We start from the raw sequence: 26,598 nt of genomic DNA on the forward strand, positions 1-26,598 counted from the left end.
CTTAATACTCATGCTCAGTAGCCAGCTCTAGTTCTCTCTGTCCTGCAAGTATTTGTCCAAACCTCTGCCTGTGATGTCAGTAGCACACTAAGATCTTTTTTTTTTTTTCTCAAGATATCATTCCAAGCTTTATTGTGGACCCCATTAAATAAATATATATAACTTATTTTAACTTTCTCATTAGATCCTGCTTTTTCTCTTCTGCACTGCCTGACTGCAATTTTACAATTCATTAAGAGTAAAGGCAACTTTCACAACTCGTGCTTTTTTGGGTTAGCATTATAACAGCTTCTGGAAAACAGTTTAAAATTCTTAACACTTGTATTTCTGGTGTAGGCTATGCTTTATGAAAATGATGCTCATTTCTTTATTAGTTCTAGTTAAAAGTGCTTACTTTGTTAGTATATGTTAAAAGTGAAGGACTAAAGAATACCAAATGAAAACATAAATCTTCAGAGAACTAGCAGCTGTCTTGGAATTTTTGCTCCAGAGGGTCTCTAATTTTCAGAAACTTATAACCTGGTCAGATTTTGGATGGATTTTAGTGATGATATGGCACGTTTCTGAAGTATCAGTGACATTTTTGTCAAATTTTGTTATAGCCCAAAGGATAGAAGGTTAAGAACTCTTGTAAGAGCTTATAAGAAAACTTACGTGTTCTTTCTTGACCCATTGTTATTTCTTTGGAAGCAGATTGTGCCAGATGCCCAGCATAAAAAGTTAGTCTGAGAAATTTGAGCAAATCTCTGAAAGTAACAGAAATAGGTTGGGATTTTAAAAATGATTGCTGTTAAGCACTGGTGGAATTTTTAACTATAGCTCTTCCTACCTGCGCTTTTTATAATAATAAATATTAAGTAAATGTACAATGGCAGAATCATTCTCTAGAAATATGATTTTTCTCTGATAGTTTGCTCCTTCTTTGAGGGGCTGCTAATTATTGGCTCATGGAAGTCATGGCTTCTTACTTGTCGGCCTATCTTTAGTGCTGTCATTCTTCTGCTAGTATTTTGTAAAACAAATTTAAAAACACCAAGCAAGTGAATAAACAACTTATAGAAAGATCGGTTAAAAAAAATATTCAAAGAGTGTTCTCCAAATAATTGCTTGCCTTTTAAATAAATGTAGCCTGTTTCTTTCCTCATTTTAACAGTTGTGACTTGTTCAAAGGTGCTTCTAAAGTTTCAAATGAAAATGATTGTGACTGAATAGTATGTCAGAAATTAATGCTTTGTGGGAAAATATCAATCCAAAATAATTGTGGTATGTTATTTAATAATCTTATGTAGTGCAGGTGTAGTCCTAAGCATGTTTTTTTCACATGGCACCTCATTATATTACCCTATTAGAGTAAAATCAACATAAGGTTGAGCTTTCTGAACAGTTAATCTTTCACAAGAATGTCATCACGGGAGAGTTTTACAGGTAAGTGTTGCAGCCACCTGTTAAGAGGATCACAGTTTTCAGTAAGCAGAGATCTTACCTCCTATTTAGCTATTCTTTGAAGGATATATCACAGGAACTAGGAGAACCATCAGTAATGTCTATAAAAATACGTGTTCACATTAGAACTAAAACTGTTTAGACGCCAGTAAAAGCTGACATTTTCCTATCAATGTAAGGCTACTTTTGTTTGTTTCGCTCTTATGAAGAAATATTTACTTCACGTTTGTCTGTATTTTATCCGGAAGCTGAAATGTCTAAAGACTGTAGGTGTCTAGTCCCTACTTCAGAATTCTGATTCCAGACTTTCCAGTTCATATGGTGCAGTCTTAAGCTTTGGGCACTTCTTTTCCCTACATAGCAGATTTATGCTTTTTTTTTTTTTTTTTTTTTTTTGTTCTGGTAAGCTTTTCAAGTAGTTTAGTTTTAAAGCACTCCAATTCTCAGTGGAAAAAGATAAAATAATTTTGTGATAGAGGCTTTCTATTATCGTTTAGTAAGAGCTTTGAAAAGAATATTAGTCATAGCTTTGTATCCACAGTGTAATTCTTATTTGGGGAACTTTGTCTCTATTGTATGTTAGCAATAAAATGTGCAACAGGTACTCTTCTCATGTGATATGAACCAGCAATGTCATCTTACCTATGTCTGAAATGTTTTTTCAAGACATTTCTGCTGTCACACTTTAAGCTTTGATCTTTGTTTATTTCAGGTATAATTTTGTTTAGTCTAGCCCTCTTTAAATCCTTTTGGTGCTTTGTTGAATGCTGTTATGTGTTTTGAATACTTCTGTTAATGCCATCTTGATTTAGAAATTATTTCTTCATATTCTATAGAAGAGCTAAATAGACATTTTCAAGAGGGTGTCTTTCTTTACTGTGTTATGTTGTGGTTTATAGGTATGTTTGACAATTTGGAATAAAGACTGCCCCTTGTGTGACTTGCAGGTGTGATGTCTGACTAGGTTGTCGTCTGTTTCTGAATAAACTCTCTGTTCCACGGGTAAGCAGAGAGCCAAACGGCATAAATGGAAAATGCTATTAAAATGTTTGTTTTCCTCTTATCTCCACCACCTATGGTGTTACAGATGTTTTTTTAAGGAAATTAAGACACTTTTCTTTCTGCTGAGTAGTAGCAGATGTTGGGACTTTGCAGGTCAGCTGGAAGAGGGCTTAGTGACATGGAGCTTTTTCTTAATGTTCTTACTAACACTGTTTATGCCGATCTGAAAATTAGTAGTTGAGCAGATTATAGGCAAACCCCTTTCTCAGAAGTCAGAAAGCCAAAACACCATCGATCAGTTTCCAAGGAGCAACTGTCACAAGAATCAACTTCAGCAAGGAGAACTTCTCTTCCACACAAAACTGGCACCAAAGCAGCATTTCTTCAAGCATACTTAAAGTGCTTCAGGAATTAAATGTATAAGATTAAATGTAGTCCTATGTTATGATATTTGTTATAGCAGTGTATTGGGGGTTAGTAGTGAATAAGGCTTTTAAGTAAACAAGGCAAAATTGTGGAATAGTGCAGAGAAAATACTTTGTGAATAAGTTGCCTTAATCTGTTTGTCATGTAGTTACCATGGCAGTTGAGTTTGGCTGAATTAAACTCCTCATGTCTCCTCTTCCTTTTCCATTGCCCAGTCATACTTTGTGATGCTTTTTCTTTTGTGGTAAGCAACTCTGATTGTTCCTAAGAGTAGTAAAATGAAAACAGTTGGATGTTCACTGGGCTGAAGTATTCCTATTATGCTGCTTCCTTACTTCCTTTTTTTAAATTTTAATTGCATATTTATTTTATAGTTGTTACATCTGGTCTCATAGACTTCTAGCCTTTTATTTTTTTTTTTGTCCTTTCTATGTTTCAGTTACTTGTGGTGATGCTACCATATCCACTAACAATGGTGGTATTGTATATGTAGGATGTTGCTAGGTGGTTGTTTTTTTTGTTCATTTTTTTTTTTCTTTCATTCTCTGGAAAAGAGCTTTGCTTACATGCTTGTTATTCTGAAAAGCTGCTTCAAGAGGCACGTGCTGGATATTAAGCTTATACCACGCATTCAGAATTTTCAGAATCATCATGTGTAAGATGAAGGTGATGGTCACCCTGTCAAATCCAGAGATGTTTATATTTTTTGACTTTCTGTACAGTAGTTCACTTAAAAGATGGAGTGATGGCCATCATTTCTAGCTTGGAGTTGTGAATACAGTGACAGCTGAATTTTTGCATTTTGCATGTCATTTCAAGAGAAAGTTTTTAAAGCAGTAGTAATTACCTTTTCAAATAGAATTGAGGTGAAAGGAATTTTACAATGAAACAGCTTCCTTTGGAAAATTAAAATATGACAGAATCCAAGTGTACTGCAGAACAGTGTTAATGTAGGTGAAATTAACTCCTGATGGATAAGCTTCTTTCCTAAACTTACAATTTCTGAAAAGAGTGAATGAAGTTAGATGGTTTAAGTTGATAATCTAGAGGTCCTGGGATGTGTGGTCTTCTACACAGAAGTTTGAATCCCATGGGTAAAGAGATTAGATCTTCGGGTTCTGTTTCATTGTGCACTGTTAGTCACTGTTCTCTCTTCCAAGGAAAGCGGGAGAATCAGTTAAGTTCACCAGCTCAATATTTTCAGCTATATTAAATCCAAAAGTTATTGGGGAACAGGAAGGCTGAGACAATAATTCTGGAACTGGATAAGAATAGAATTCTTATAAGTGAAATTCTTTCACATAAGAAATGTGAAACTTAAGTTTCTGATTTTCTTTCCCATGACAGCTGTCACTGCTGGTGTATGTTAGCTCTATTGGCCTCCCTCATCACTGATGTTTCAGTATTGTGTCCAGGGGAAGTTTGATGGCATCAGTTTTTCTTTTGGAGAGGAGTCATTTCTGAGTTATCATGGGAAAGAAGCATTTCATGACTTTAGGAAACTGGGAGGTATTTTAAAGTGCAGTATAGAAGCACCTGTTTTCTAAAAAGAAGAAAAAAGTATAATGCTTAGTCATCAAATTTAGTTTATGAATTTACAATGCTACTTCATAGATATGTTACAGTATTCTGACTGATTTGGTGATTTTTTTTTTCAGCCTTGTAAGGCATTTGTGCTCACTAGTGCAGCCAAAGGTAGCAGAACTGAGAGCAGTGCTTAATACTGCTCTTTACCTGGCAATGGTCAGATAGAGCCTTGCTACAGAACCTCTCCTCAAAAAGTAAACCACTTTTCCCGTTCTTGACAGTATTGATTTCCTTATTTTAAAAGCTGCTAAAAATAAAGCAGTCTCCTGCTGATAAGAGCATTTTGAGGTAGGCTGACTCTAATTTCTCAAACAAAAACCTTGCCTGTCCAATTAACTACTTGCATGCAGTGGGAACGTGCAATTTGCTTTCTTTCGTTTTAGAATTTATATACTTAGTATATTGGAATGATTAAACTTCCTGCATTGAAAAAAATTAATTCCATCTGCATGAACTAATGTAGTACAGTCTAAATTACACACATTGTTGCACATCTGTGGAACAAGCTCCTTGGAGTTCTTAGGCTGGAAAACACCTTCCAGGTCATGGACTCTGCCCCCCACCCACTTATCTCAAGTCTCATAAAATTGAATTCTTCTATACGTTTATCTAGTTCCACCTCAAAGGCAGCTATGCTTTTTCCCCTCCCCACTATCCTAGCTCTTCCTATAAGAAGTACATTCAGATACAGATTGATTTAATTAGTAGGAACCTTCTTGTAACTATCACCCTGTGTTTACTCCTGGCCCATTTATACAGGTCTGCTGACATGTCAGTCATTTCTGTCCTCCCCTTTTTAGGATAACTGTGAATGCTTGGGGTTCTAGTGAAAAATTGCATTAGTTTTTTTATTTGAAATTAAATGGTCTGAGAGATAATCCATGATGGAACCAGGCCCTAACACGGGAGCCACCAGGGAAGTTAGTACCAATTCACTCTAGTATAAGAAAGGTTGGAGGTACTGTTAATGTGTTTCTGCCATCTGCTGCTTTTCTGAGCTGAAGTGCAGATGCTATTCCTGGTAGCAGTATGCCTTTGAAACTGCCCCGCCTTTTCCCATCTCACCACATATGATCTGGCTTCAAGTATTTTTCTTTTTCTTTAGAATTTTCAAAATACCCCTGATCAGATTTTTTTTTTTCTTCAAATTTTTAATTTATGTTTTTGTAACCTGTTTGGGTAGCCCTATATTTCTTCTTTGCTGTTTCATATCCAGTTTTTGTACCTCTCAACCGTTTCTCACAATGGCTATTTTTGTACATCGAACTGGAAGAAGATACAGTTGATTTAAAAACCAAGGTGGCATTGAACAGAAGGTTGTATAATCTGCACGTCTACAGGAGCAATACTGCTGCCAGAAGCATGGATACAAGTTTGTGCATCATATTCCTATGTGGTAAATGTGATAATTTTGAATTCAGTCTTTGACACAGGAAGAAAATCTGGTTTCTTAGTGTGAAAAATTGGTGTGGTCCCTTCCCTGAAAGCTCAAGCACCACCACTATGCCTTCTGATGTTTGCTGTAGGTCTTCTCTTCTGGGTCCACCAGTGTCTTTCTTCATGTCATTTATGAGAGGCCCTTACTTCCAGTAGCTCACAGCATTGGCTTCTGTCTTTAAAGATTAGTAGGAGAGTAAGCATATCTTTAGCTCATGCAGTGAAGGAAAGTAATTAATATTTAATATATTTTGTACCTCAAATGTAGTGTTATGGTACCCAAGAATTAAAGTATATTACAAAAAGATGTACTTTGTGCCTGGTGACATCTGGCTGGGAAGAGAGTGAGTTAAACTACAGATCTGATGGTGTGTATCTTTGTTCTCAACACTAGCATCTATAAGCGGTTAAATGTCTATTGATTGTATATCATCAGATCCTGCAGGCAATTTGCCTCACCCATGTGCAAATGCTCTGCAGTTTTAAGAACCAGTGGAAAGTGCTGTGTAAGGTTATGTGGAAACAAGAACTCTCTTCTTGATATCACATTTAGTGCACTGGACTCAGACAGCTTTAAGCTTTCAACGTCTGCCCAGAAATTAGTCCAAATAAATAAGATTGGGATCGCTCAGTAGAGGAATTCTTATTATTTTTCATCCCAAAGCAGTGCTTTATCCTAGATAGCGGAGTCTGAGCAAGATGAAGTGGAAATTCCAGATGCATTCAAAGCTTGATTACGGTAAGAGAATTCGTTGGCTGTACTTATGATATCTAGTAAAAACTGCTTCTAAAATGAAAGTACCAAAGGAAAAATGTTGGAGGTGGAAGTTCATGGATCCTTGCAGTAAAAAAAATATTAATGGCAAAAGCAAATCTGTCTGGTTTTTATTTGGATTTTTTTTATTATTTATTTATTTTGCTTGAATAGGCTATATGCAGCTAATTCTATTATGTTAAAGGACTTTCTCAAAATGTTCTAATAATCATGCAAATTTATGGCATTATCAATTTTGGAGAGGGAGAAACATGATGGGTCCATTACATTAACTGTCAAGGAATTAAAGACAAAAGGCAAAGAAATTTTGGACAGTGTCTCAAATATTAGGACATTCAAATGATTCATCTCTTAAAGGACGCAGAAGTGGAGATAGGGTTAATCTTTTCCCATTTTAAGTGCAGTTTATTGACTATCAATTCAAAGTCTGGACCTTCAGACTGCCTTTCTGTCATGAGGGCTTTTCATATTTGAAATTCTGTTTATAAATTTGAAAGTAACCAGAATTTAGCTGATGTTAAACGCTTTGTTAATATGTTGAACACTGATGCATTTTGTCTGTAATGTATGCCCATTCAAGGCATTTTTGCAAGTTTAGATTTTCCTCTGTAAACGTCTGTTATGTTACAATTCTACTTCCTGTCCTTCTCTATGTCAAACAGAAAATTAAAAAAAAATAAAAAAATCCAAAACCATAAAAATAACAAAATAATAAATGATTTTCTATACTCACAAATATGCCAGTTTAGGGGAGTCTGTGATGAAGTTGTGTGATGTCTTAACTGTTCATAGTTATATGACATAAGTTTTATCAGCAGGAACATAGGTACTTCATGTTTTATTACCCTGCAAATGCATCCCATCTGTACCATAGCTCTGAGACCTACCATGATTTTTAACACATCTTAATTCATGTAGACTAATCATACTTCAAAACTTATTTGCTGAATGATTATGCTATATTTTTGAAGAACTGGCATGCTGAAATATGTCTAGGAGTAGTTTAATTGTCTTCCTTGTTTATATTATGTCAGTATCATCTACAGTCTGTCATTTTCTGTTTTATAGCTCTGTGACCCTACAGCTAATCCCCATTGAAAGTTGACTATGCTTACCCAAGTAACCCTCTGCTGTTCTCTGTGTTCCTTGGACCATGTATGTCTTACAACTCTGAGCGATGTAATGGGCAACAATATTTTGTTCTGGTTTGTTACTGATTATTTTACCCTTGTTGGGATTTTGATTGTGCAGAAAAAAATAAATAAATGGCATTCATGGCTAAGTAAACAACCTGATGTGGTTTTGTATTAAGCTTTTTATTCATTTGCTTTAATTGAAGGTCTGTTTGTGTCTGAATTTTTACTGTGTTTTTTAATACTGGAAAGACATACATGTAATAAGCTTCCTTTTCACCCTATTTGCAGCAGTCTATAAACCAGACCATTTTCCTTTATAACCAGCATTTGCTCATTCTAAGGAAGTTGTCCTTAATAGAATAAGGTCTTACCACTCTTATCACAACTTATGTTTAGGCAAGTAGAAGCTTAGTCATACGAAGTAGGTATTATCCCCAGAAGTATTAAATGGGTTTTTTTATTTTCCCCGAATATCTTCAGTACTTGTTTAGGATCTGGGTAAAGGAGAAATAATCAAAGGTTTTAAATCTTAAAAATGAAGAATGCAGCAAAACAAATATATATTACCAATATTTTACTTAGACAAAAGTGTGAATGAGGGATCATAAATGTGATCTTTGTAAGAAGATAGTACTGCATGATATGACTGTTTTTATCCTGTGACTTGATTTTTTCAGTTTTGTACTATAGTATTTTGCATGTTTCCAGGCCAAATATTAGGACATTCATGATCTTGTTGTGGATGTTTTTTGTAGAGTTTACAGTATTAAAAAGGTTTAATCACAAGGTGTGCATGTTGGTGTGCATACTGAGAGTTGCAACAAAAACTGCTTGAACTGTGGTCAGCTAAACTTTCTTCTGGTTTAAAGCATAACTGTTTGCTGTGCCTTGCATCAGACAGTCTGGATGTCTCCTACTTTTACAAAGCAGATTAAATTCAAAGCTATTGAAAAACAAAGATATATTTTGATCTGCTCCTAGAGGATTGAGAATAATTTTTTCTTTTTCCAAAAAAAGCCATCGCACCTTCTTAGCTGTCTCTCTATGAATATGGAAATGTAAATGACAAAAATTAACAGAGATTTAAAGAATAAATATCTCAGTTCAATTTATGCTGAAATGTTTCTAGGAATAGTCCTGCTTCTTTTCTGGTTTGCACATTTAATATAAAACAGTATAGAGTACGGACTGAAATACTTTTTTTTTTTCTCTTTAAACTGTGAACTAGTCCTATGTAAAGTAGTACAGTTGTGATGGACAGAAACTTATCTCTCTGAAAAAGGAGAGATGTCAGAGTTCTTCACATGTTCAAGGAATGCAGAACTGTATTCTAGCCTCTCATTGTGCTGCAGATAAGTAAAAATTTCGTTTCTCTATTGTTAATAGAGATCATTTCAAAATCAGAACATTCAGTTCTTTTAACGCAGGTTTATGCAAAGTCTTTGTAAGAAGATGAAGAGTATATAAAGAAGCCTGCCTTGATATAGGGGTGGATAATGAACTATTTGTGTTGGAAACAAAAGCTTTGATATTTTGAAAATGTCTTCATATATGAACTTCTTAACCATATTTTTCTTCTCCCTCTTTTTATAACCACAGCAAGACCAGCTCTATACTTGGGCTGCAGTTAGCCAACCCACACATTCATCAGATTACGCTGAAGGAAGCTTTCCAAGGAGAATTCCATCTGTGTGGCCCCCACCCAAACCACCAGATGAAGAACAAGGACTCAAAATTACGGAAACAGGTATATTCTTGGATGCAGACAAGATATATGTATGGCAGGGGGAGTGAGCTTCTGCCTTTTAGAATCCAAGATAAGGCCTTAATATCTTAACTTGTAAGACATACCTGATTTTAAAGATCTTGTATTAGCATCAGAAATACTGTTAGCTGGTATAAATCTAATAAAATATTCAGCAAAAATATATGCCTCTTGTTGACAATCAAGATGTGCATCTGGCATCTGCTGACTAATGGATTTTACCAGATATTTTGACCTCTGTTCTTTTCCAATTTTATATTCCTTCAGAGCCATGAAATATGGGTACTTTTCTATTCTTAAAAATATGGAAAACTTCAGAAGCCCACTGGTGTTATATTGAAAATTATTAGAGTGGTGTAAGTTATTCCTTCGTGGATTCAGCAGTCCTCTGCTGACAGAGAGGTAGGAATAGTGTGTCTGAAAAATAAACTGAGGTCTTGTTTAAAAAAAACAGTTTGTCTTAAATTTTCATGAGGTTATTCTAACAGCCAAATTCTGAAATCTTCAGCATACTCAAAAAGCTTTTGTCCAGTTGAGAATTGAACAAAATGAAAAACCCTCTTGTAGCTTACGAAGAAATTTAGAAGAGAATTTTAAACCTGTTTTCTGTTACTAGTGTTGATGGGCAAATACCGCAGGTTTTTAAAGGCTTAGTTTTGCATTAGTATTCAATGGCTTTCATCACTTTCAATCTCCCATGACCTCTATGGAGAGCCACTGGGTATTTTCAATTTTTCCGTTTCCTCCCACTCCTTTTTTTTCATTGCTTAAATTTGAAGAATTAAGTCATTATTTCAACAAATCTCTTCATTGTGCTTGTAGCCTTTGGGTGGAGTTAATTTCAGATTTTCTTCTCTTTGGGACTTCTCTACCACTTCCTCTGGAACACAAGCAAAGTGTTCCTTGCATGGACATCATTTGTCATGGCAACACTTCTCTTACTGGTATCACTTATTCCAGTGCTCACAAGCAAGATAAGTGGTGCCAACAAAAATGCAACATTGCTATATTATTCTGTTTATGCAGTGGCTTTGTGGTCAAGGAAACATTTCTGCATATCACTGATGCAATTAAGAGTGTAGAACACTCCAACAACTGCACTACTTCAATAGTCCAATTTTTGACTAATGATCTACTATTTTATGTAGTATTTAATGAGTGTGGACATATGTGGTAACTAAATTCATTGCCAGGTACTCTAAGAAGAAAGATTGTGTTTCTTGGAGATTTACCTAATGGATGTGTGATCACAGTTTCTGTGAACAGACTCTGCACTTGAAAGACAAAAGAGAAAATGGTTTTTTTTTTCATTATATTACTTTGAGGTTTTGTCATGACAGCAAGTAAACGAGTTTGTTGTTTCTAATTTCTAGATGAGCATAGATTTAATATGTTTTGAAATACATTTTTTAACACTTTTTTGTAAAATAAATAAATAATAATAATAATAAAAATACATTTTTTCTTTTACTATTTTTACTTTACTGAAGTACTATTTGGAAGAGTACTTCAATCACAAGGAATAATTAAATCTATTCATCTTATACATTGCTTGTTTCCATCTAATCTTGTTCTATTTAATATTGTTCCTACTACATGTACATAATATCTATTTTTTTCCTTAGTTATGACCCTCTCAAAAACTGCAAATATTAAGAAAATTGAATTAGAAGTAAAAGGGCAAATAGTGTATTTTACCACTTCTAAATGGAACATAAATAGTTCTCAAAATTTACTTGGGGTGTTGACTTAAAAATAATAATAATAATAAAAAAATATTACTGACACTATTTGTTGGTGTGAATTTGCAGTGTAGAAAAGGAAAAAAAAATTGTTCTGAATACAATTCGGGTAGATAAATAATTGAACTTTTTGTTTGTTTGCATGCTTGCCATGTGGAAGAACCTAAAGGTGAGCGATATTTCATGTGAATACTAAAGGATTCATATCTTCCTCATGATTTGTAATTAAATTGTTTTATGTATAGGTGGCCTTTGAAACATGGAGAGGGCAACAATTATTTAAGGATTTAAATTAATATAGCTACTCTGCATACATTTTATGATATGTATTGTTTTTGCTGTATGGTTAAACATGTACAATATTAACATTAGAGTTTAAAAGCAAAAACTTGCATTTTAGACCAAAAGTATTTATCCAGAGAGGAATATAGCAGGATATTTATACATATTAGTCTTTCTTTTTATTGCTATCATCAGCAGGACAGCAATACTAGGTCTTCAAATTTTACGTAAGGCAAGAGGAAATTCTGCAGGGTGCTAGGTAATTTGTTCCTAAACAAGCGAAGTATCACTGTTTCATATATATTAAATAGCTTTGGTTTCATGTAGTACATATTTAATAGCTTTGCTGTGCTGCATCCTATGGAGCATTGTTAGGTTCAAGAGGCTATTAGAGTGATCAGGGGTTTTTTTGTTTGTTTGTTTTATTTAAAAAATGAAGTTTTTAATTATCTAGTATAACTTTGGGTTCAGTCAGCAAATACTTCTACCAAAAATATTGTTCTGGATTCAGAGAAGTTTTTGGACAAAATCTGTTGATATCATGAACTAAATGTAGTGGTATATACATGTAAACTGCTAATTTTCTATCTGATGATCCAAAGCCTGTTTTCCTGGGTTTGGAAATCTGTCAAGATATGGTTAGCCAAGGAAGTTCTCTTCTTCCAAATAATTTGTAAAACAAGTATCTGACAGTTCCTTATTTTGAAAATGTTAAAACTCCCTTCCTTAAGAGGAGACAATCGTTTTGGTTTTAGTAGCCCTGAGACTTGAGCGACCAATTTGCTGGTATCATCCTAAATTTGCTTCAGTAAATGGAGTTATGTAAAAGTCAGCAACAAGGCATGATTTATCCATAATCAAAACATGTCAAAGTGGGACGTGATGGGTTATTTCTAGTTAATGACTGCCTATCCTCATCCAGCCTTCTATAATTGGGAAAATTCTGCCACATAAGACTTGAAATGTTGTTTTAGTAAACAAAAAGGGTAAATAAATAAAAGTTGTTAGTATTCAAGTGGTAGCCTTGCAGATTATCTGCCTCTGGCAATGACACTTCCTGCTTACACACCTCACCTCCCAACAGAAGGGATTGTCAGAAAGCTGTGAGGAGGCCAAATGTATAGGAATTAGGTATGTGGAGTTTTTTGATCAAAACTGTTCCCATGCAAATAGTCATCAGATTTGCCTGCTATTTAGTGGTACCCTAAGAAGGATGCATGAGACCTTCTCTGGGAAGGTATAAGAAATTTCTCTTCTTGTGATGTGTACAAAAGTACACTATGACTAATTGGAGGCATAATCCACATAATTAGCAGCAGCTACAAAGCTGGTTAGAGAACTTTTCACAGTGTAGCTGCTGTGTCCCCCCCCCCCCCTTTACTAATTATGTCCTAAAACAAGGGATTTATTCCTGGTTTATTCCTTCCTCAAAATTATTCCTAAAAACAAGGAAACTAAAGAACAGATAGGGTAGGGTTTTTTTTTTTTTTTTTTTTAAACCTGCAAAAAGCATAAAATAAAAAACTTATCTTAATTCACAGCCCTGTGTCTTAACTACAAGACACTCTTTCAAAATACATTAAAAAAGATATCTTTGTTATTCTTTGCAGTAACTTATAAAAAAAAACTTGAGAATCCTGAATGTGTATTGGGTTGTTATATGCTTGTGTCATTTTCAGCACAGAATTTGTGATTTCCTTCATTCAGTAGGTAATCAAAATGCATCACTGCACAAGCAAAGCACAGATATACAGCACATGCTTCTCAGTGAAATAAATATTTGCACAATCAAGGTTTTAATGTAACTTTTTATAGTTAGGTTTAGTTGCGTTTTTTATTAAAATTGAGATTTCAAAGACTAATAGTTAGACAAAACCTAGATAATTATTCTAAACTAAGAAATGAAATTCAGTTTGGGGGAGTTTTATGTTTTGCCTGTTTTCGAGAAGGGGGGGGAGAAAGGGGGAGCACAGATAAAAGTTTTTAGTCCCACATTTTATTTTTTATTGCCTGGAGATCTGTGGTTCTGTTTAAAACCATAACTGTTCAAGTATACTGTCTAAAGAGTAATTAAATGGAGAAATTCTTAGATATTTATTAGGACTCTTATGAGTTATTCTGAAGTAGAAAATAATAGAAAAAGGTGCTATTGGAATGAAGTACTGCTGTCTTTCAATGTAAATTAGTATTGTGGTCAAAATTCTGAAAGTCAAATTAATGCTGTTAATGCTGTTTCTTTACACAAATGAGAGGACCATAGACTCAAAAGGTGAAGAATTAGTTTTATATCCTCAGCTTGAATGCCTCCAGTTCTGGGAAGCTATGACTGTACAGTTTCACAATAAGTGTACAGTCCCAGACTATCTTCATACTGCTAAGATGCCAGAGAGGGGGACTAATATCATTGGGATGAAATTGAGATTTCTCAAAAGGTATTTAGTCTAGTAAGGTCAACTGTCTTTCAAACAATTTTTAAAATGTGAGTTTAGATCTGTATCATTGTCTGTTTCCTAGTGGCCATCTCAAATTTTATAGTAGAACTAAGGAGGGCCTGTGGAGGATGTCAAAAAGACAACTTATCTGCCAACAGTAGTCAGCCTGTTTATGGGTTCTAGTAACCTTTTATGAACAGATACAATCTGCAGATCTTAAGGACACAGATACATCTTAATGAGGTTGGATGAGAAGAATAAGCATGAGAACTATTACTTAACTTTTTGTTGGATAAAAATAATAGAGACATAAGTAACTATTTTTCTTTGAAACAGAAATTTTGACAATTAAAGGAGTTCTTTGAAGATTTGTGGTAGGCTTCTAAGACTATACCGTTTATTGTAGAGTCTTAATAAATACATTGCATGTTGAGATCAGACTGGCTTTATTTATATATACAACCTGCTTAATTAACTTTAGATGCATAACTTGGGAAGTGGGAGATTTAACTGTCTTCTTTTTAATTCTATCTTATTTTCATTAAATTCTTAATATGTATTTTGAAGGATCAATGGAATCTATGTATATTGTAAAAGCTATACTTTTCTTTTTTTTCAGATTCAGCGTTGAAATCTACTGTACTAGAAACAGAAAAACAATTCGTAGAAGATGTTCAGCAGGTACAGGTAAGATCTTGACAGAAGTGTTCTATCTAGCATTCTGTAAACAAAAAAAAATGGAAAAGACATACTACAGACACTTATGCAATAGCTCTTATTTATGTAATTAATTTTCAGAATGTGAACATTCAGAAACGTTCTTTAAATCTAAATTTTTATTTCAGAATACTCACATGCTCGATAGTGTATCTAGATGCAGAGATTCAAGGTACTTGCCTACCTAAGATGATTCTTGTGAGATGTTATTGTTCATTCAGAAGTAATGCTTGGTTCCAGAGGTCTGATGGTATTGCCAAGAAATAGTGATTATCTAATATAAACAGATCTTCTACTGAAGATTGTGTGAGTAATGGTGGCAGAGGTTTTTTTTTTTCAGGGAGGGTTAGGGCTGACCGTTTTTCGCCCAACCCTCTTCTTTTACGCTAATGACTGGATGCCTCAAGCATTGCTGCATTGAGTATTTTATAAAAATGATCATTGCTTTTGTTTTGGAGGAAGAAAATAAGAAATGCCTAGTGAAATGTACTCTCTTGATTGTTAGACTTGCAAATGCAGTTCAGGTTCAAGCAGGGATTTTATGAACATGGATGGGGGAAGGAGGTATATTACCTGCATGTTTTTGTCTTACCAACAACATGTCAAGAGTTCTAGTCAGTTACCTAAGTTTTCTAATCTCCATAATTAAGAACATTTAAAGACTAGATTTTTTTTTTTTTATTTAAACTTATATCATAAAATTATTCTGCATAGCAGTATCTTAAGTGTAAATTGTAAAATATTTGTCCCATGCATTTTTTTATTTTACTTCAGTATTTTACTACTTTTCACTGGCAATATTTTTGGCTTTTTTTTTTAAAGCTTACTCGTATATATCCAGAAAGACATTGCACATAAAAGCATATTTTATCCATATCTAGAATTTTAATTCACTATCATAAAATTTATTTTTTTTAACTGGAAATTTAATGAAAATATTTATGACTACTTTGATACTTCCCCTAAAGATTTAATTCTCTTGCTATTAGAATTAAGTTTAATCAGCAGCACTAGAACACCGCTTGGTTGCCTAAACAAATAACATTTGTTTGGTGTTTCTTCTGTCTTTAACCTATCATGTTGACTGATGAATGAATTGTATTTGCTGATGTTAGAGATCCCCATCCATCTTGCTTAATGTTTGTCTTTTACAGCAATAATGTGAACTTGTTCCATTCTGTACTATTATTCATCAATGAAGAGCAGCAATAAATGCTTTGTAAGCATGATCACCTCATTGACAAAACATCATTTCAAGCTTTTGCTTTACTATGTCTTCATTCTGGTTTCCGTTGAAAATCAGAGTGGAAGTTACTTAATGTGAGAAACTCTCAGTGGATACAATTAAGCAGTTCATAACAGTTGAGTGTATCTATCTATATAAATTTATATATATATATAAATTATATATACATATATATATACACATATATATATACGTATATATATACATATATATGTATATATATGTATATATACATTATATATATATACATATATAATTTATATATATATATATAAAATCTACAAAGTAGAATGGTAAAAATAACTTTTCTTTCATTGCTTGTAGATGAACTTCAGTCAGTTTATTCTTGGTGTGATTTGTACTTTTTAAAAAGTGATGAAACACTATGAAATGTCTCTACTTAAGACTAAAGAGGTTTCTTGTATTCTTCATCTAGTTTGTGTACAGGTTTTCTTTCTGAAGAAAGCAAGCATTGGCTGTAGTTAGCCAAGTAGGTAATAACACAGAGGGGTTGATCTAGTGTAAAATTTGATACTGATCAACTGAGGTTACTCATAGACTTCCTTTGTACCATAAATCTTCCCTGGGAAAAGACTTTGCCCACATGAGATAAAAATAATTGGATATGGTCAATATTGACATAGAAACAAATGCAAATGTAAAATGATGCTGATAAATTATCTCGCTTATAATAAATCATTGAGTAAAAATTGCAAAAATACTTCTAAATTAAAACTCTTCTTTCTCTCTCTCTCTTTCTCTCTCTCTCCTCCCCCCCCCATTGATTCTGCACTTCCTCACCATTGGAAGGGCCTGTTTTTTGTATATTCTGGCAATTTCCTTACCTTTATGATGTAACCTTTATGACCATAACCTTATATTTTGCAGCATAATTTCCTAAAGTTTTAAGATAGCTATCTCTGACTGAACAACAGCAAATTTTAAGAAGTCACAATTTAAAAAAAAAAAAAAAAAAAGTGCATGGGGGTGCTTGTTTTAGTGCAGGAGGAAAATAAGAGAAACTGGCATCCATTTCAACTCCTAGTTTTGAAATGCCAAAAATGAGCAACAAAGTCTACAAGGTCTTCTCAGAACAAACAAATTTTGGTTAGGCCTAAATTCTTTAGTGAATGAAGAAGAGAAACTCATTTAGAAACTTGAGCTTCAAACCTGATGTTGCGATTTGGCAGCTGTACTTTTGTGCAAGAGCCAAGTTCTTTTCTCTTTCACACCCCTGATCTTTTATGGTACCATTGCAATTTTCCCTACACTTTAACTCAAGTTTAGTTTGTTTTATTTTATGTGGTGGAGATGTAACACAAAGAAAAAACTTTTTCTAACTGTAAAATGAGTACGTGCAAACTAAGCCTTGTTAGTGGGACATCACAGAAACAAAACTTACAAATTGTATGACAGTCATCTAAATTCCTTGTTCTCTTATATTATTATCTTAATTATTTTTAAATTCTGTTTGTTTGTGTGTTGTTTTTTTTTTTGGTCATTTGCAATGAGTGCCTATTGTGAGTATCACACAAATTTATAAAGAAAGCCCTGATTGCATTTATTTAAAGGTCAGCATACAGATTTAACAAATTGTTAATCATTCCATTGAAGATGACTGGTCTCTGTAATCCTATCTCAGGAGATGTGATTTTGCCAGACTGATCCAATTTCTAGTAGTTTGGTTATATGATAGTTTACACTGAGTATCTAAAGCATATTTACAGTGGAAAATTTTGCCATCAAAAAAACATTATGCCTGTAGCATTTTAAATTCAGTTGTTCATTTTGGTTTGGTTCACCTCATTTCAACCAACAAATAATCCCTCAACCAAAATAATAAGCCTTTTGGAACGCCGTGTACTTCAACAAATAGTAACAACCAGACAACATTTTGGCAGCTCTCAGGCACTAAAGACAGATTTATGCTGCATGGTCTGTTGGTGCACTTTCCAGCAATATCATAGGGAAACAATTCTAGCTTTAAAAACCTTAAATTACAGGACACTTTTTGCAATGTCGAATATACTTTCTGCTTTGAAAATATTATAATTCTAACTATTGGAGTGTTTCTGTAGAATATTGCTAACTACTACACCTTGACGACAACCCTTTTCCCTGTGTTTTAGTTATTATTACTTAATGTCATTTGGAATGTTCTAATTTTGACACGTAGTAATACTGGAAAAAAAGTTTGTGTATCCTTAAACATAAATGCATAATGTGTCCGTCTAGAAATTACAAAACGTTGGATGGATTGGGGCTTACTTTTCGTTTTATTATACAGTGTCATAGCTCAACTTTGTCTTGGAAACATGCATGCTGCTCAAAACTTTCATAACTGAAAGTTCAGACTGATAGATAATGTGTAGAGATAAGGTGAGGTAAAGAAGGTAAATGTAAGATTTATCTGAAATGGGGAAATTATTCTACAATCAAGAATTTTTTTTAAACCTTTATCATTTTTTTGACATGGATCTCAAATGGCTTATCAAATATGTACAGAAAGGAAACAAAGTTTTTGTGATGCAAGAAATGATGGAAACCTGGCAGAAGACTTTACTGCTAGAGTGATAGGAACTGCACAAGTGCAAAACGTTTTACTTGGGCAGTAAGGGGGAGGCTAACCTTTGTTAAACCTCCCAGACAAATCAGATATACTCTGTCTTTTAAATGTTTTTATGCGGAAGTTTCCAATGTTATTAATGTAGATTTCTTTGCTTCTTGAAATTAGAACTTACTTTCAACTTAAACATGCTGCAATTTAAGGATTTGGTTTCTTGTATAGAAAGCCTAATAAGTGGTATTTTTTGTATTCAGGTAATAGATAAATGAACTAAACTTTTATTATATTAAGTGATTGACTAAGAGTGTCTGATATTCTATTCTCTGAGATGAGACCCCAATATAGTTTGTGAGATTATCTGTTCTTCCTCCTGTATGACCTGTAGCTGAGCTTTATGATTAAAACCCTGGCTTCTGTTAATGTCAAAATTTCTCAGGCCCTGAAGGAATGCAAGTAGAAATAATAGAAATGAGGGAAGAAGCGTTCAGAGAGCCTGGAGAATATTATAAAGAAGTCGGGCTACTCAGCCACTAGATGGCAGTTAAGTATTTTTGAAGGGACCGTGTAATGCACTACTAAGTCATGCTCAGTGGGGTCCTTAAAACACTTCGGTGAGAATACATACATATTTTTTCTTGGTCAGAAAGTGGTGGCTTTCTGGTAGCTAATAATTTAGCCTCTAAAAAGTACTTGCATTTTTTGAGCTTAAATCTGACCAAGGTTTTGTAGTTGGAGCATCTCCCAGGGCTAATGACACCAGGTCCTAAAAATAATAATAACAAAAATCCTGAAATATTGAATGTTCAGAAAGCTCTATGCTGTCATTGTTAAGGTGTTTTGTTGTTTTTTAAGACAGAAAAGTGAGCACACTTGATTGATATAATCTACAAGGCTTCTAAAAAACTTTCTATAATGATAACTTAAAAGCTTTACTGTTGAATTACCATCATATAAATAGAGGTCGATTTTATGTTAGACATATGAAATGAATAAAAAAGGTGTTTCTTCAACCATAATCCTGAATCTTTTTCATTAGTTCTGATGAGGGAGAGAAATAAAAAAAAAAAAAAAACAACAAATACAAGGTGTGATTTTTGATCAATTAATTGATACACATAGAATATAGGTCATAGACACTATATTTAAGTAAAAATAAATGGAGTCTAATACATCAAGCCTGCATGGTGGCCAAAAAAAAAAAGTCAGTTAATTCTCAGAACAAATATTATTATTTGGTATCCTGACTTCACAATACTTGGATAGACTTCCTTTGTTTTGCATGAAGGCAGTGGTTGCTTCTTTAAAAGAAATATTGGTATAATTTTCAGTGAAGCAATAAAGCACCCTTTTGCACTCTTCCTCCTGGTGAGACTAAAAATTGTTTTGTTCTAATCTTTTTAATGTTCATGTCAAGATGAAGTTTTACTTGTACACTCATTTCAGTTTGAAAATTTCTTTATTCTGTTTTTCCTCTTTGAGTTGTTTACTACCTCAGTTACATCTCTGAAGTAATATAAAGATCATAGAATAATTTAGAGCTGAATAGACATTAGGAGGTCATGTTGTTCAATCCCTTCCCCACCAGCACCCTCCCCCAAGCAAGGCTAGCTTAGGTATTTGGTCATGTTTCTCAGGACTTTGCTCATCTCCAAAGATGAATCTGTGGTATTCCTGATATGTACTTCCTGCTTTGCCTAGTCAGTGGTGGAATGATAGACTTTCTTTATGATTACCTGCTACATTTCTGATGTGATGGTTTATCTTAACAGATAAACCTTTTATCTTCTTATGCTTAAGAACAGTTGAAAATGTGTGGTCTAAAAGCACATGTTCTAGAACTAAAAATAAATATTATAGATTCCTAGTTCAAATACTGTGTATTTACAGGTGTTGATTAAAATAATTATCAGGAAACTGCTGGTCAGCTTCAAGTGCTTCATCCGATCTCAAGACAGACAGACTTATGAGAATCTGGTAGAACAGAATATAATTTTACATAAATAATGAACCTTCTGCACTTTCCAGTTTGACTATGCTTTATACTCAAAACCAGAGTTCTTTTTCTTTTTGAGTACAACTTCTTTGAAAAGTAGCACCAACCTTAAAGTTCTGGAACTAATAATGTCTGATATGTGGGGTTGCAAATTCTATACAATGGAAGTTGATCAGGATTTACAGACAGTTCTGGACTTACAGTTGTCACGATAACAAGGAGAAATGAATTAAAATGAGGTTTACTTATTTTAACCAGAGAGACCTCATCCAGTTAAAATTGGGCCATGATCTAAAGATTAAATTCTTTTACTTCTGTCAGCATTAGAGATCAGGTGTTACTTTACAATTATATAGAATCTGAGAATTTCCATTGGACCCTATTTTGTATGGAAGAGAGATCAGAAATTTTCTTCAAAAAATTAATATTTCTTTAGTTTATACATATCCAGATTGAGTTTTTAAAATTACCATACCCGAATGAGAATTCAAAAGTAAAGTTAAGAAGAATATTACTTATATCTACTCTTTGTATATGAAACAGAACTTTTTGACTGATTTTTTAAAATCAAAACAGTTATTTTCTCTATTTTAAGCTGGCATAAGTAACAATAGTAATATCACTTTCTTCTGTTTGTACATACATGTTTTTTACTTTTACAGTTTTTACTTAAGCTCTCAAAACATAAAACTCACCTCTGATCATTTGATTTGTGATGTATTTTATTTAACGTTATCCCACCAAAAATGATACATCTTTGCTTTTCAACTTTCAAAGTGTTAGAAAAGCTGACTGGCCTTCAGCCTCTACCTTCAGCTCATTTGTGAATACATTTGTGAAGACTGGTTCCTTCTCCCCACACTTTTTCTTTAGTGAGTAGCAGGCTCATATTTCAGGGTCATGAAGACTATTCTTCCACTTCTACAAAGATTTATTCTTACTGTGGGTACTTTTTGCTGGTTATTCCCTGCTGGAAGCCTGAAACAAAAGCAACATGTGAACCTCCCATTTTGTGGTCTGGCTGAACTTTTGGATAAGAGTCGTGCATTGTGTAGAAGTATCAAACTCCAGGCAGTTACCTATCAGTATATGCCAAAGTTCACCTGGAAAAGCATCTTTTTTTTTTTTTTTTTCTCTCCAATACCACACCATCAGAGGAAGAAATTACAGACATTGTGAGTCCTCCAAATTTATGTTAAATTAATATTTGTTTTTAGGCAATAAAATCCTTTCTGTTATTTCTAACATAAAAACTAATTTAGTTGCTCTAAATAAAGAATACAGAAATAATAGAATGAGGTAGTTTTCACAGTGGCAACTTCCCAGAATACTGGTCCATTTCAATTTGAACTGAAAAAACAAGGAAAAGCCTAGTCTAGAACAGTTCAAATCCTTTCTCTAGTATGCCAATGTAGTCTAAAATGTAGTCATACCTCTGTTCAAGGTATGCCAGATTTAATTGTGGAGATGGATGATTTCCTCGGCATCAATACATGGGAAATCTTTTAGATTTGTTAAAATACTGTAGGAAAAAAAAAAAAAAAAAAAAAAAAAAACATAGTCAAGAGAAGAAAGGAAGTGTTTTGCCACATGAAAATAAATCCAGATCAGTTTTATCTCAACTTTTAAAGAAATCCTTGACACTTAAGGTACCTGCTGCTTATTGAATTGCTGTTATAGGTGGCTAGGTTTCAATTATCTCTTCATCTGCTGAAAGACCTGAGTGTAACTAATTCTATTATAGCAGTCTGTGATTAATGGCAGAGCACCTACAGAGGCAGCAGAAATAGGCATAATAAGGTTATATCAAAACTAAGAAAGGTAAGTTCCTCCCTCCCCCACCTTATCATTTATGCACTTTTTTTTTTACACTGTGGTGAGTGACAGAACACGTAAAATGGAATAATAAAAACTAGATGGAGGGGTAAAGCCTTCTTGAAGTCTTTGTTTATGGCTGCACTGTTCCACGCTTCTCTAATAATGACATCTCAAATATTCTAGAAGAGAAACCTTCAAGGTTTGAGGGTTTTTTTGTGTTAATGTAGTTTTTGTTTAAATTTCTATTTCATTTTAAATAAAGCAGAACCAAAAGTTCCTGGGAAGTCAGGCAGAAAAATGCTATTTGTGCTGACTAAAAATAATATTATGTAAGAAGACAGTAGTTATACTTCACTGCTGTCTAGCTTCTAGGGTAGTCAGTGGTTCTGTGAAATTTTTATCTTGTTTTGTCTTCAGTCTACAAAACCTTTTCTGAGGTTCCTATTGTAGCAGATATTGGGGATAACCTATGGTCATATTTCACCTCAGTTAAGAGCATTATGACTTTACAGAGAGAAAATTCTGCAGTTTTTCAACCTTTGTTGTATCTTATGTTTCTTGACTAAAAACAGGAACTGAAAAGAAATGGAGTCTTATTCTCTGAAGTGTGCTTAGTCCAGGGATAAGACATTCAAATAACTGCTCAGGAACAGAAGTTTTAAGAAATTGTCTGAGAAGAAACTTTGGAACTTTTCTTCTGGTCACCAGCTTTAGAAGTTGGCATTTGTAATGCATACATCTTTGGTAACATCCTTGCTCCTCACTGATCCATTTGCTTAACTGAACTGTTTGAATTGCAATAGTTATTGATTTCTGCATTTTTATTTTTTTTTTTAACATCTGTGATAGGATACGAGAACTTCTCAGCTTGTTAGACATGTTGTGTCTTTTTAGTTTAGGAAGAGTTAAATAGGCCCAATGCCAGTACAGTGTGAACTGGTGTAATTCACTGGTTGCAGTATGTCACTTGTGTCACTGTGTGGGAGATTAGCTGAAATCCACCAATTAAAGTTTAGCCTTTCAGGAAGGGCAGAGCATTGCACTTCCTTTCCAGGGCTTGCTTGTTCAACACTGTCTTGGGGAGCTGCACATCATGTTGCATTGTGGTTGTAGGAAGAAACATGGAGCATAGCTGAAATTGTTCTGAAAACATATATTTGTCCCTTCAGTATAATAAAAACTTCTTGAAATCAAGCTTTGTTATAGTAGTCTAAGGAATAAACTGGTATCCAATCCTAATTCTGCTCCTTCGGCAGTTTTCCCTGAAGTCATTGGCATGTTTGTCAGCTTTTGACTGAATTTCTACAACTGTAAAACCCATGTTGCAATGGGTTTTGAGGATTAAGTGAAATGAGAGAATAAATTAGATGGGTGCTGAGTTGTTTGAATGCAAATCAAGTGACCGTCAATACTTCTCATTTGACAATAGCTGTAGCACTGAGAATTCCTGCTTGTATTATGTCTCCTTTCATTAAGGCTGGTTTGCAGATTCAAGAAATACCTTTGAAAATGAGTTATCTTTAGAGAATACTAAGCAGATACTATTTTTTTCAGTTATTTTTTGTTTACCACGACACTAATTTGTGCCCTTCTGTGAGCGAATGCACTCAAAAAAAAAAAAACAAACCACAAACAAAACAAACAAACAAAAAAACTTCTTTTGCATAGAAAAGAACCTTTTATTAACTGGGTGGTTGGAAGGAGTATCCTTCCATGTAAGTGGGTGCTGCTAGTGCCACGTTCTGACTTACGGGAAGAAACTAACGGATCTTTGACTTTGCCATCTTAGTCCTACTTAAGTGTGTGCTGGTATTTCATGTGCATGCTTGCAGTCAAGTAGCAACACAGTTAATGTCTTTCAGGAAACAAACAGTAATGACAAAAAACGGGGAAAAAAATAGTGTCAACATATCATCTAAATATGAATTCCAGCCAGAGAGGAAATTTCATGACACTAACTGACAAATTGCTGAAAATGATCAAATCACTGATGCAACTTCCAATAGGCATTAACTTCTAAAATTAAATTATAATGTGCCTATTTTCAGATATTCCAAAAATTCCATTAAGAATTGCCATCCTGTTTATTTTTCCACAGAGAAAAACACTATGGCTGTTCATAAAGTATATAATTGAATGCAATTTTTATATATGATATATTCAATATATTTATATTATCCAATACCAATATATACATATATAGTCTAGGGGTAACTTACACAGATTTTATTATATTTTTATTTTTTTGCCTGGAAATTCAGTCATGGAAGGGTTTGTAGGTTTCAGACACTCACCTAATAAATCTGACTCACTAGAAGAGGTAGCTGTGATCTGAACTTCTAAAATTTTTAAGATCTTGGACGTGTTCTATCCACATAGATCAGCTTTTATGCTGGACATCTGATGCACATACATGGAAAACATGACAAAATTGGAATGAGTTGGATGTAATGCACGGGCTTTTTGTACATGTGCAGATTCAAATATACAACCTTTACACAATAAAACAGTATTTTCAGATCTGTTCGATACTGTACACAGACAAGTCTATCAGTAAAACACAAGCACTATCAGGCCAGCAGTCCCAGATGCATTCAAATCATTGAACATGGAATGTGTACAGCTTGTTTGAGAAATGCTGGGCACCGTGCTATAGCCATGCACCTGTAGATGTTTATATTTTTTCCCTACTCACGACTTTCACACAAGTCACCTGGATAAAGCAAGGCTTAAGCTTCCACCTTTCTTTCTTTCTTTACAGAAAGAAGACTGTTCCACAGTACCTGGGTCCTGGGTAAGAACTCTAGGCAAGACAGAGTTCCCACATATTTCTTTTAAACCCCGTAGGTTTCTGCAGTGGAATTGTCCTTTGGATTAAAAGTGAACCTTATTTTCATGATGTGCATTTTTTCATTCAATATTCATATCAACAGCTTGTATATTGAAAATTAAGTCCTCCCTTGCTTGTTCTTTTAAGAGAACTGTCTGAGTTTCATTTCTGATCACTCATGGGTTTTATTTTTGTGTTTGTCTTTTAAGTTTCTTTTCTTGTTGAAGATAGTGGAAACTTGCAATGGCTTATGTTTGTTTGATACAACCATTTCTGAGGGTTAAAACAAAATAACTTTGGAGAAAGATTTTAAACTTGGAGGAAAGGCATAAATCTAATGAATCTAATCTGAGGGCATCTTAAAAGGCAAAGTGTAAAATACCTTTTTCCACCTAAAATAACTACTGAAGCTTATAAATATGGGTATTGTTTTTGAACCAAGTGAATTTTGGTTCAATGCTGTATGCAGCTCTTTCTGGATAAGTTTCTCAGCATTCATAGCAAAGTCTTGTGTTTATAACATGCTGTCTTTGTGAAAACCTGGATGTATTGGTGACTCTTACGTAACAACATAACAGTAAATTCGCCAAGTTGTTTGAAATACTGTGTCACAAGGCAGTGGAAAAATAGTGTTTTAAAACATGGAGTCAAAAGTTACTTTAGTTCATCAAGACTTTTTTTCTTGTCTTCAGTTGCTTAATAATATCACTTCATAGCCTTTTTTTTTTTTTAACTTTAAAAATACCTCTTTTCTCAAAAGAAGTTTGGTCTACAAGAATACATTGTCTTGTAAAACATTAAATCCTAGATTTTTCCTGTAGTTCAGGTATCATTTCAGAATTCAAGGATCACCTTTTGTTCTTGTGAAAACAATCCAATCACCTGAATAAATGATTTTTTTTTAAAACAGTGAACTCTTTTGAGATCAGCTATCACTAAGGTAACTCTTCAGGACCATTTATTATTGTCTAATCCTGTTGGCTATGCTTTGTTTACAGCAAAAAGTGATTCCCCACTTCACATAAATTGAAAAGTTGCATCTGTCACAAAAGTGTTGGTAGATCGTTCTTTCAATTAAAAATGGGAGCTTGAGAGTCCAGGGAAACCGGAGTTGTTCTCAAACTGAAAATTACCATTTAGCCTTAGTAATCCTAGAAACAAATTTCCTTTGATAATGTTGCTTGTTGAAGAACTGATAGGTCTTAGTACTGTATTTGCAGGTGACTGGAAGGGGGGATACCAGAAGGTGAAACAAAAAGATAGTATTATATTCGCTTTTTCTTTCATAATGAATTTCTTCAACAAAAGAGTTGCTTCTACAAAACAGTGAGCTATTAACAGAATCTGAATGCACCCTGAGCACTCTGTAGTGGAAATGTCTTTTTCAGCCTTTTTTCCTTG

The 26,598-nt window shown here is 33.9% G+C and overlaps 1 protein-coding gene across 1 annotated transcript in view; it reads left to right on the plus strand.

Annotated features, from left to right (window-relative positions):
* The window catches only part of FMN2 (formin 2), a gene marked incomplete at both ends in the record, with an annotated part of 154,537 nt that overhangs the window by 22,395 nt on the left and 105,544 nt on the right, over nucleotides 1-26,598 (plus strand). Inside the window, 3 exons of the mRNA XM_084284031.1 lie at nucleotides 9,406-9,553; nucleotides 14,653-14,714; nucleotides 25,129-25,161. Of these exons, the coding sequence (XP_084140157.1) occupies nucleotides 9,406-9,553; nucleotides 14,653-14,714; nucleotides 25,129-25,161 (243 nt within the window). The remainder of the gene's footprint in view (nucleotides 1-9,405; nucleotides 9,554-14,652; nucleotides 14,715-25,128; nucleotides 25,162-26,598) is intronic.

Source organism: Netta rufina, assembly GCF_964035555.1.
Source record: "Netta rufina genome assembly, chromosome: 3".
NCBI lineage: Eukaryota > Metazoa > Chordata > Aves > Anseriformes > Anatidae > Netta > Netta rufina.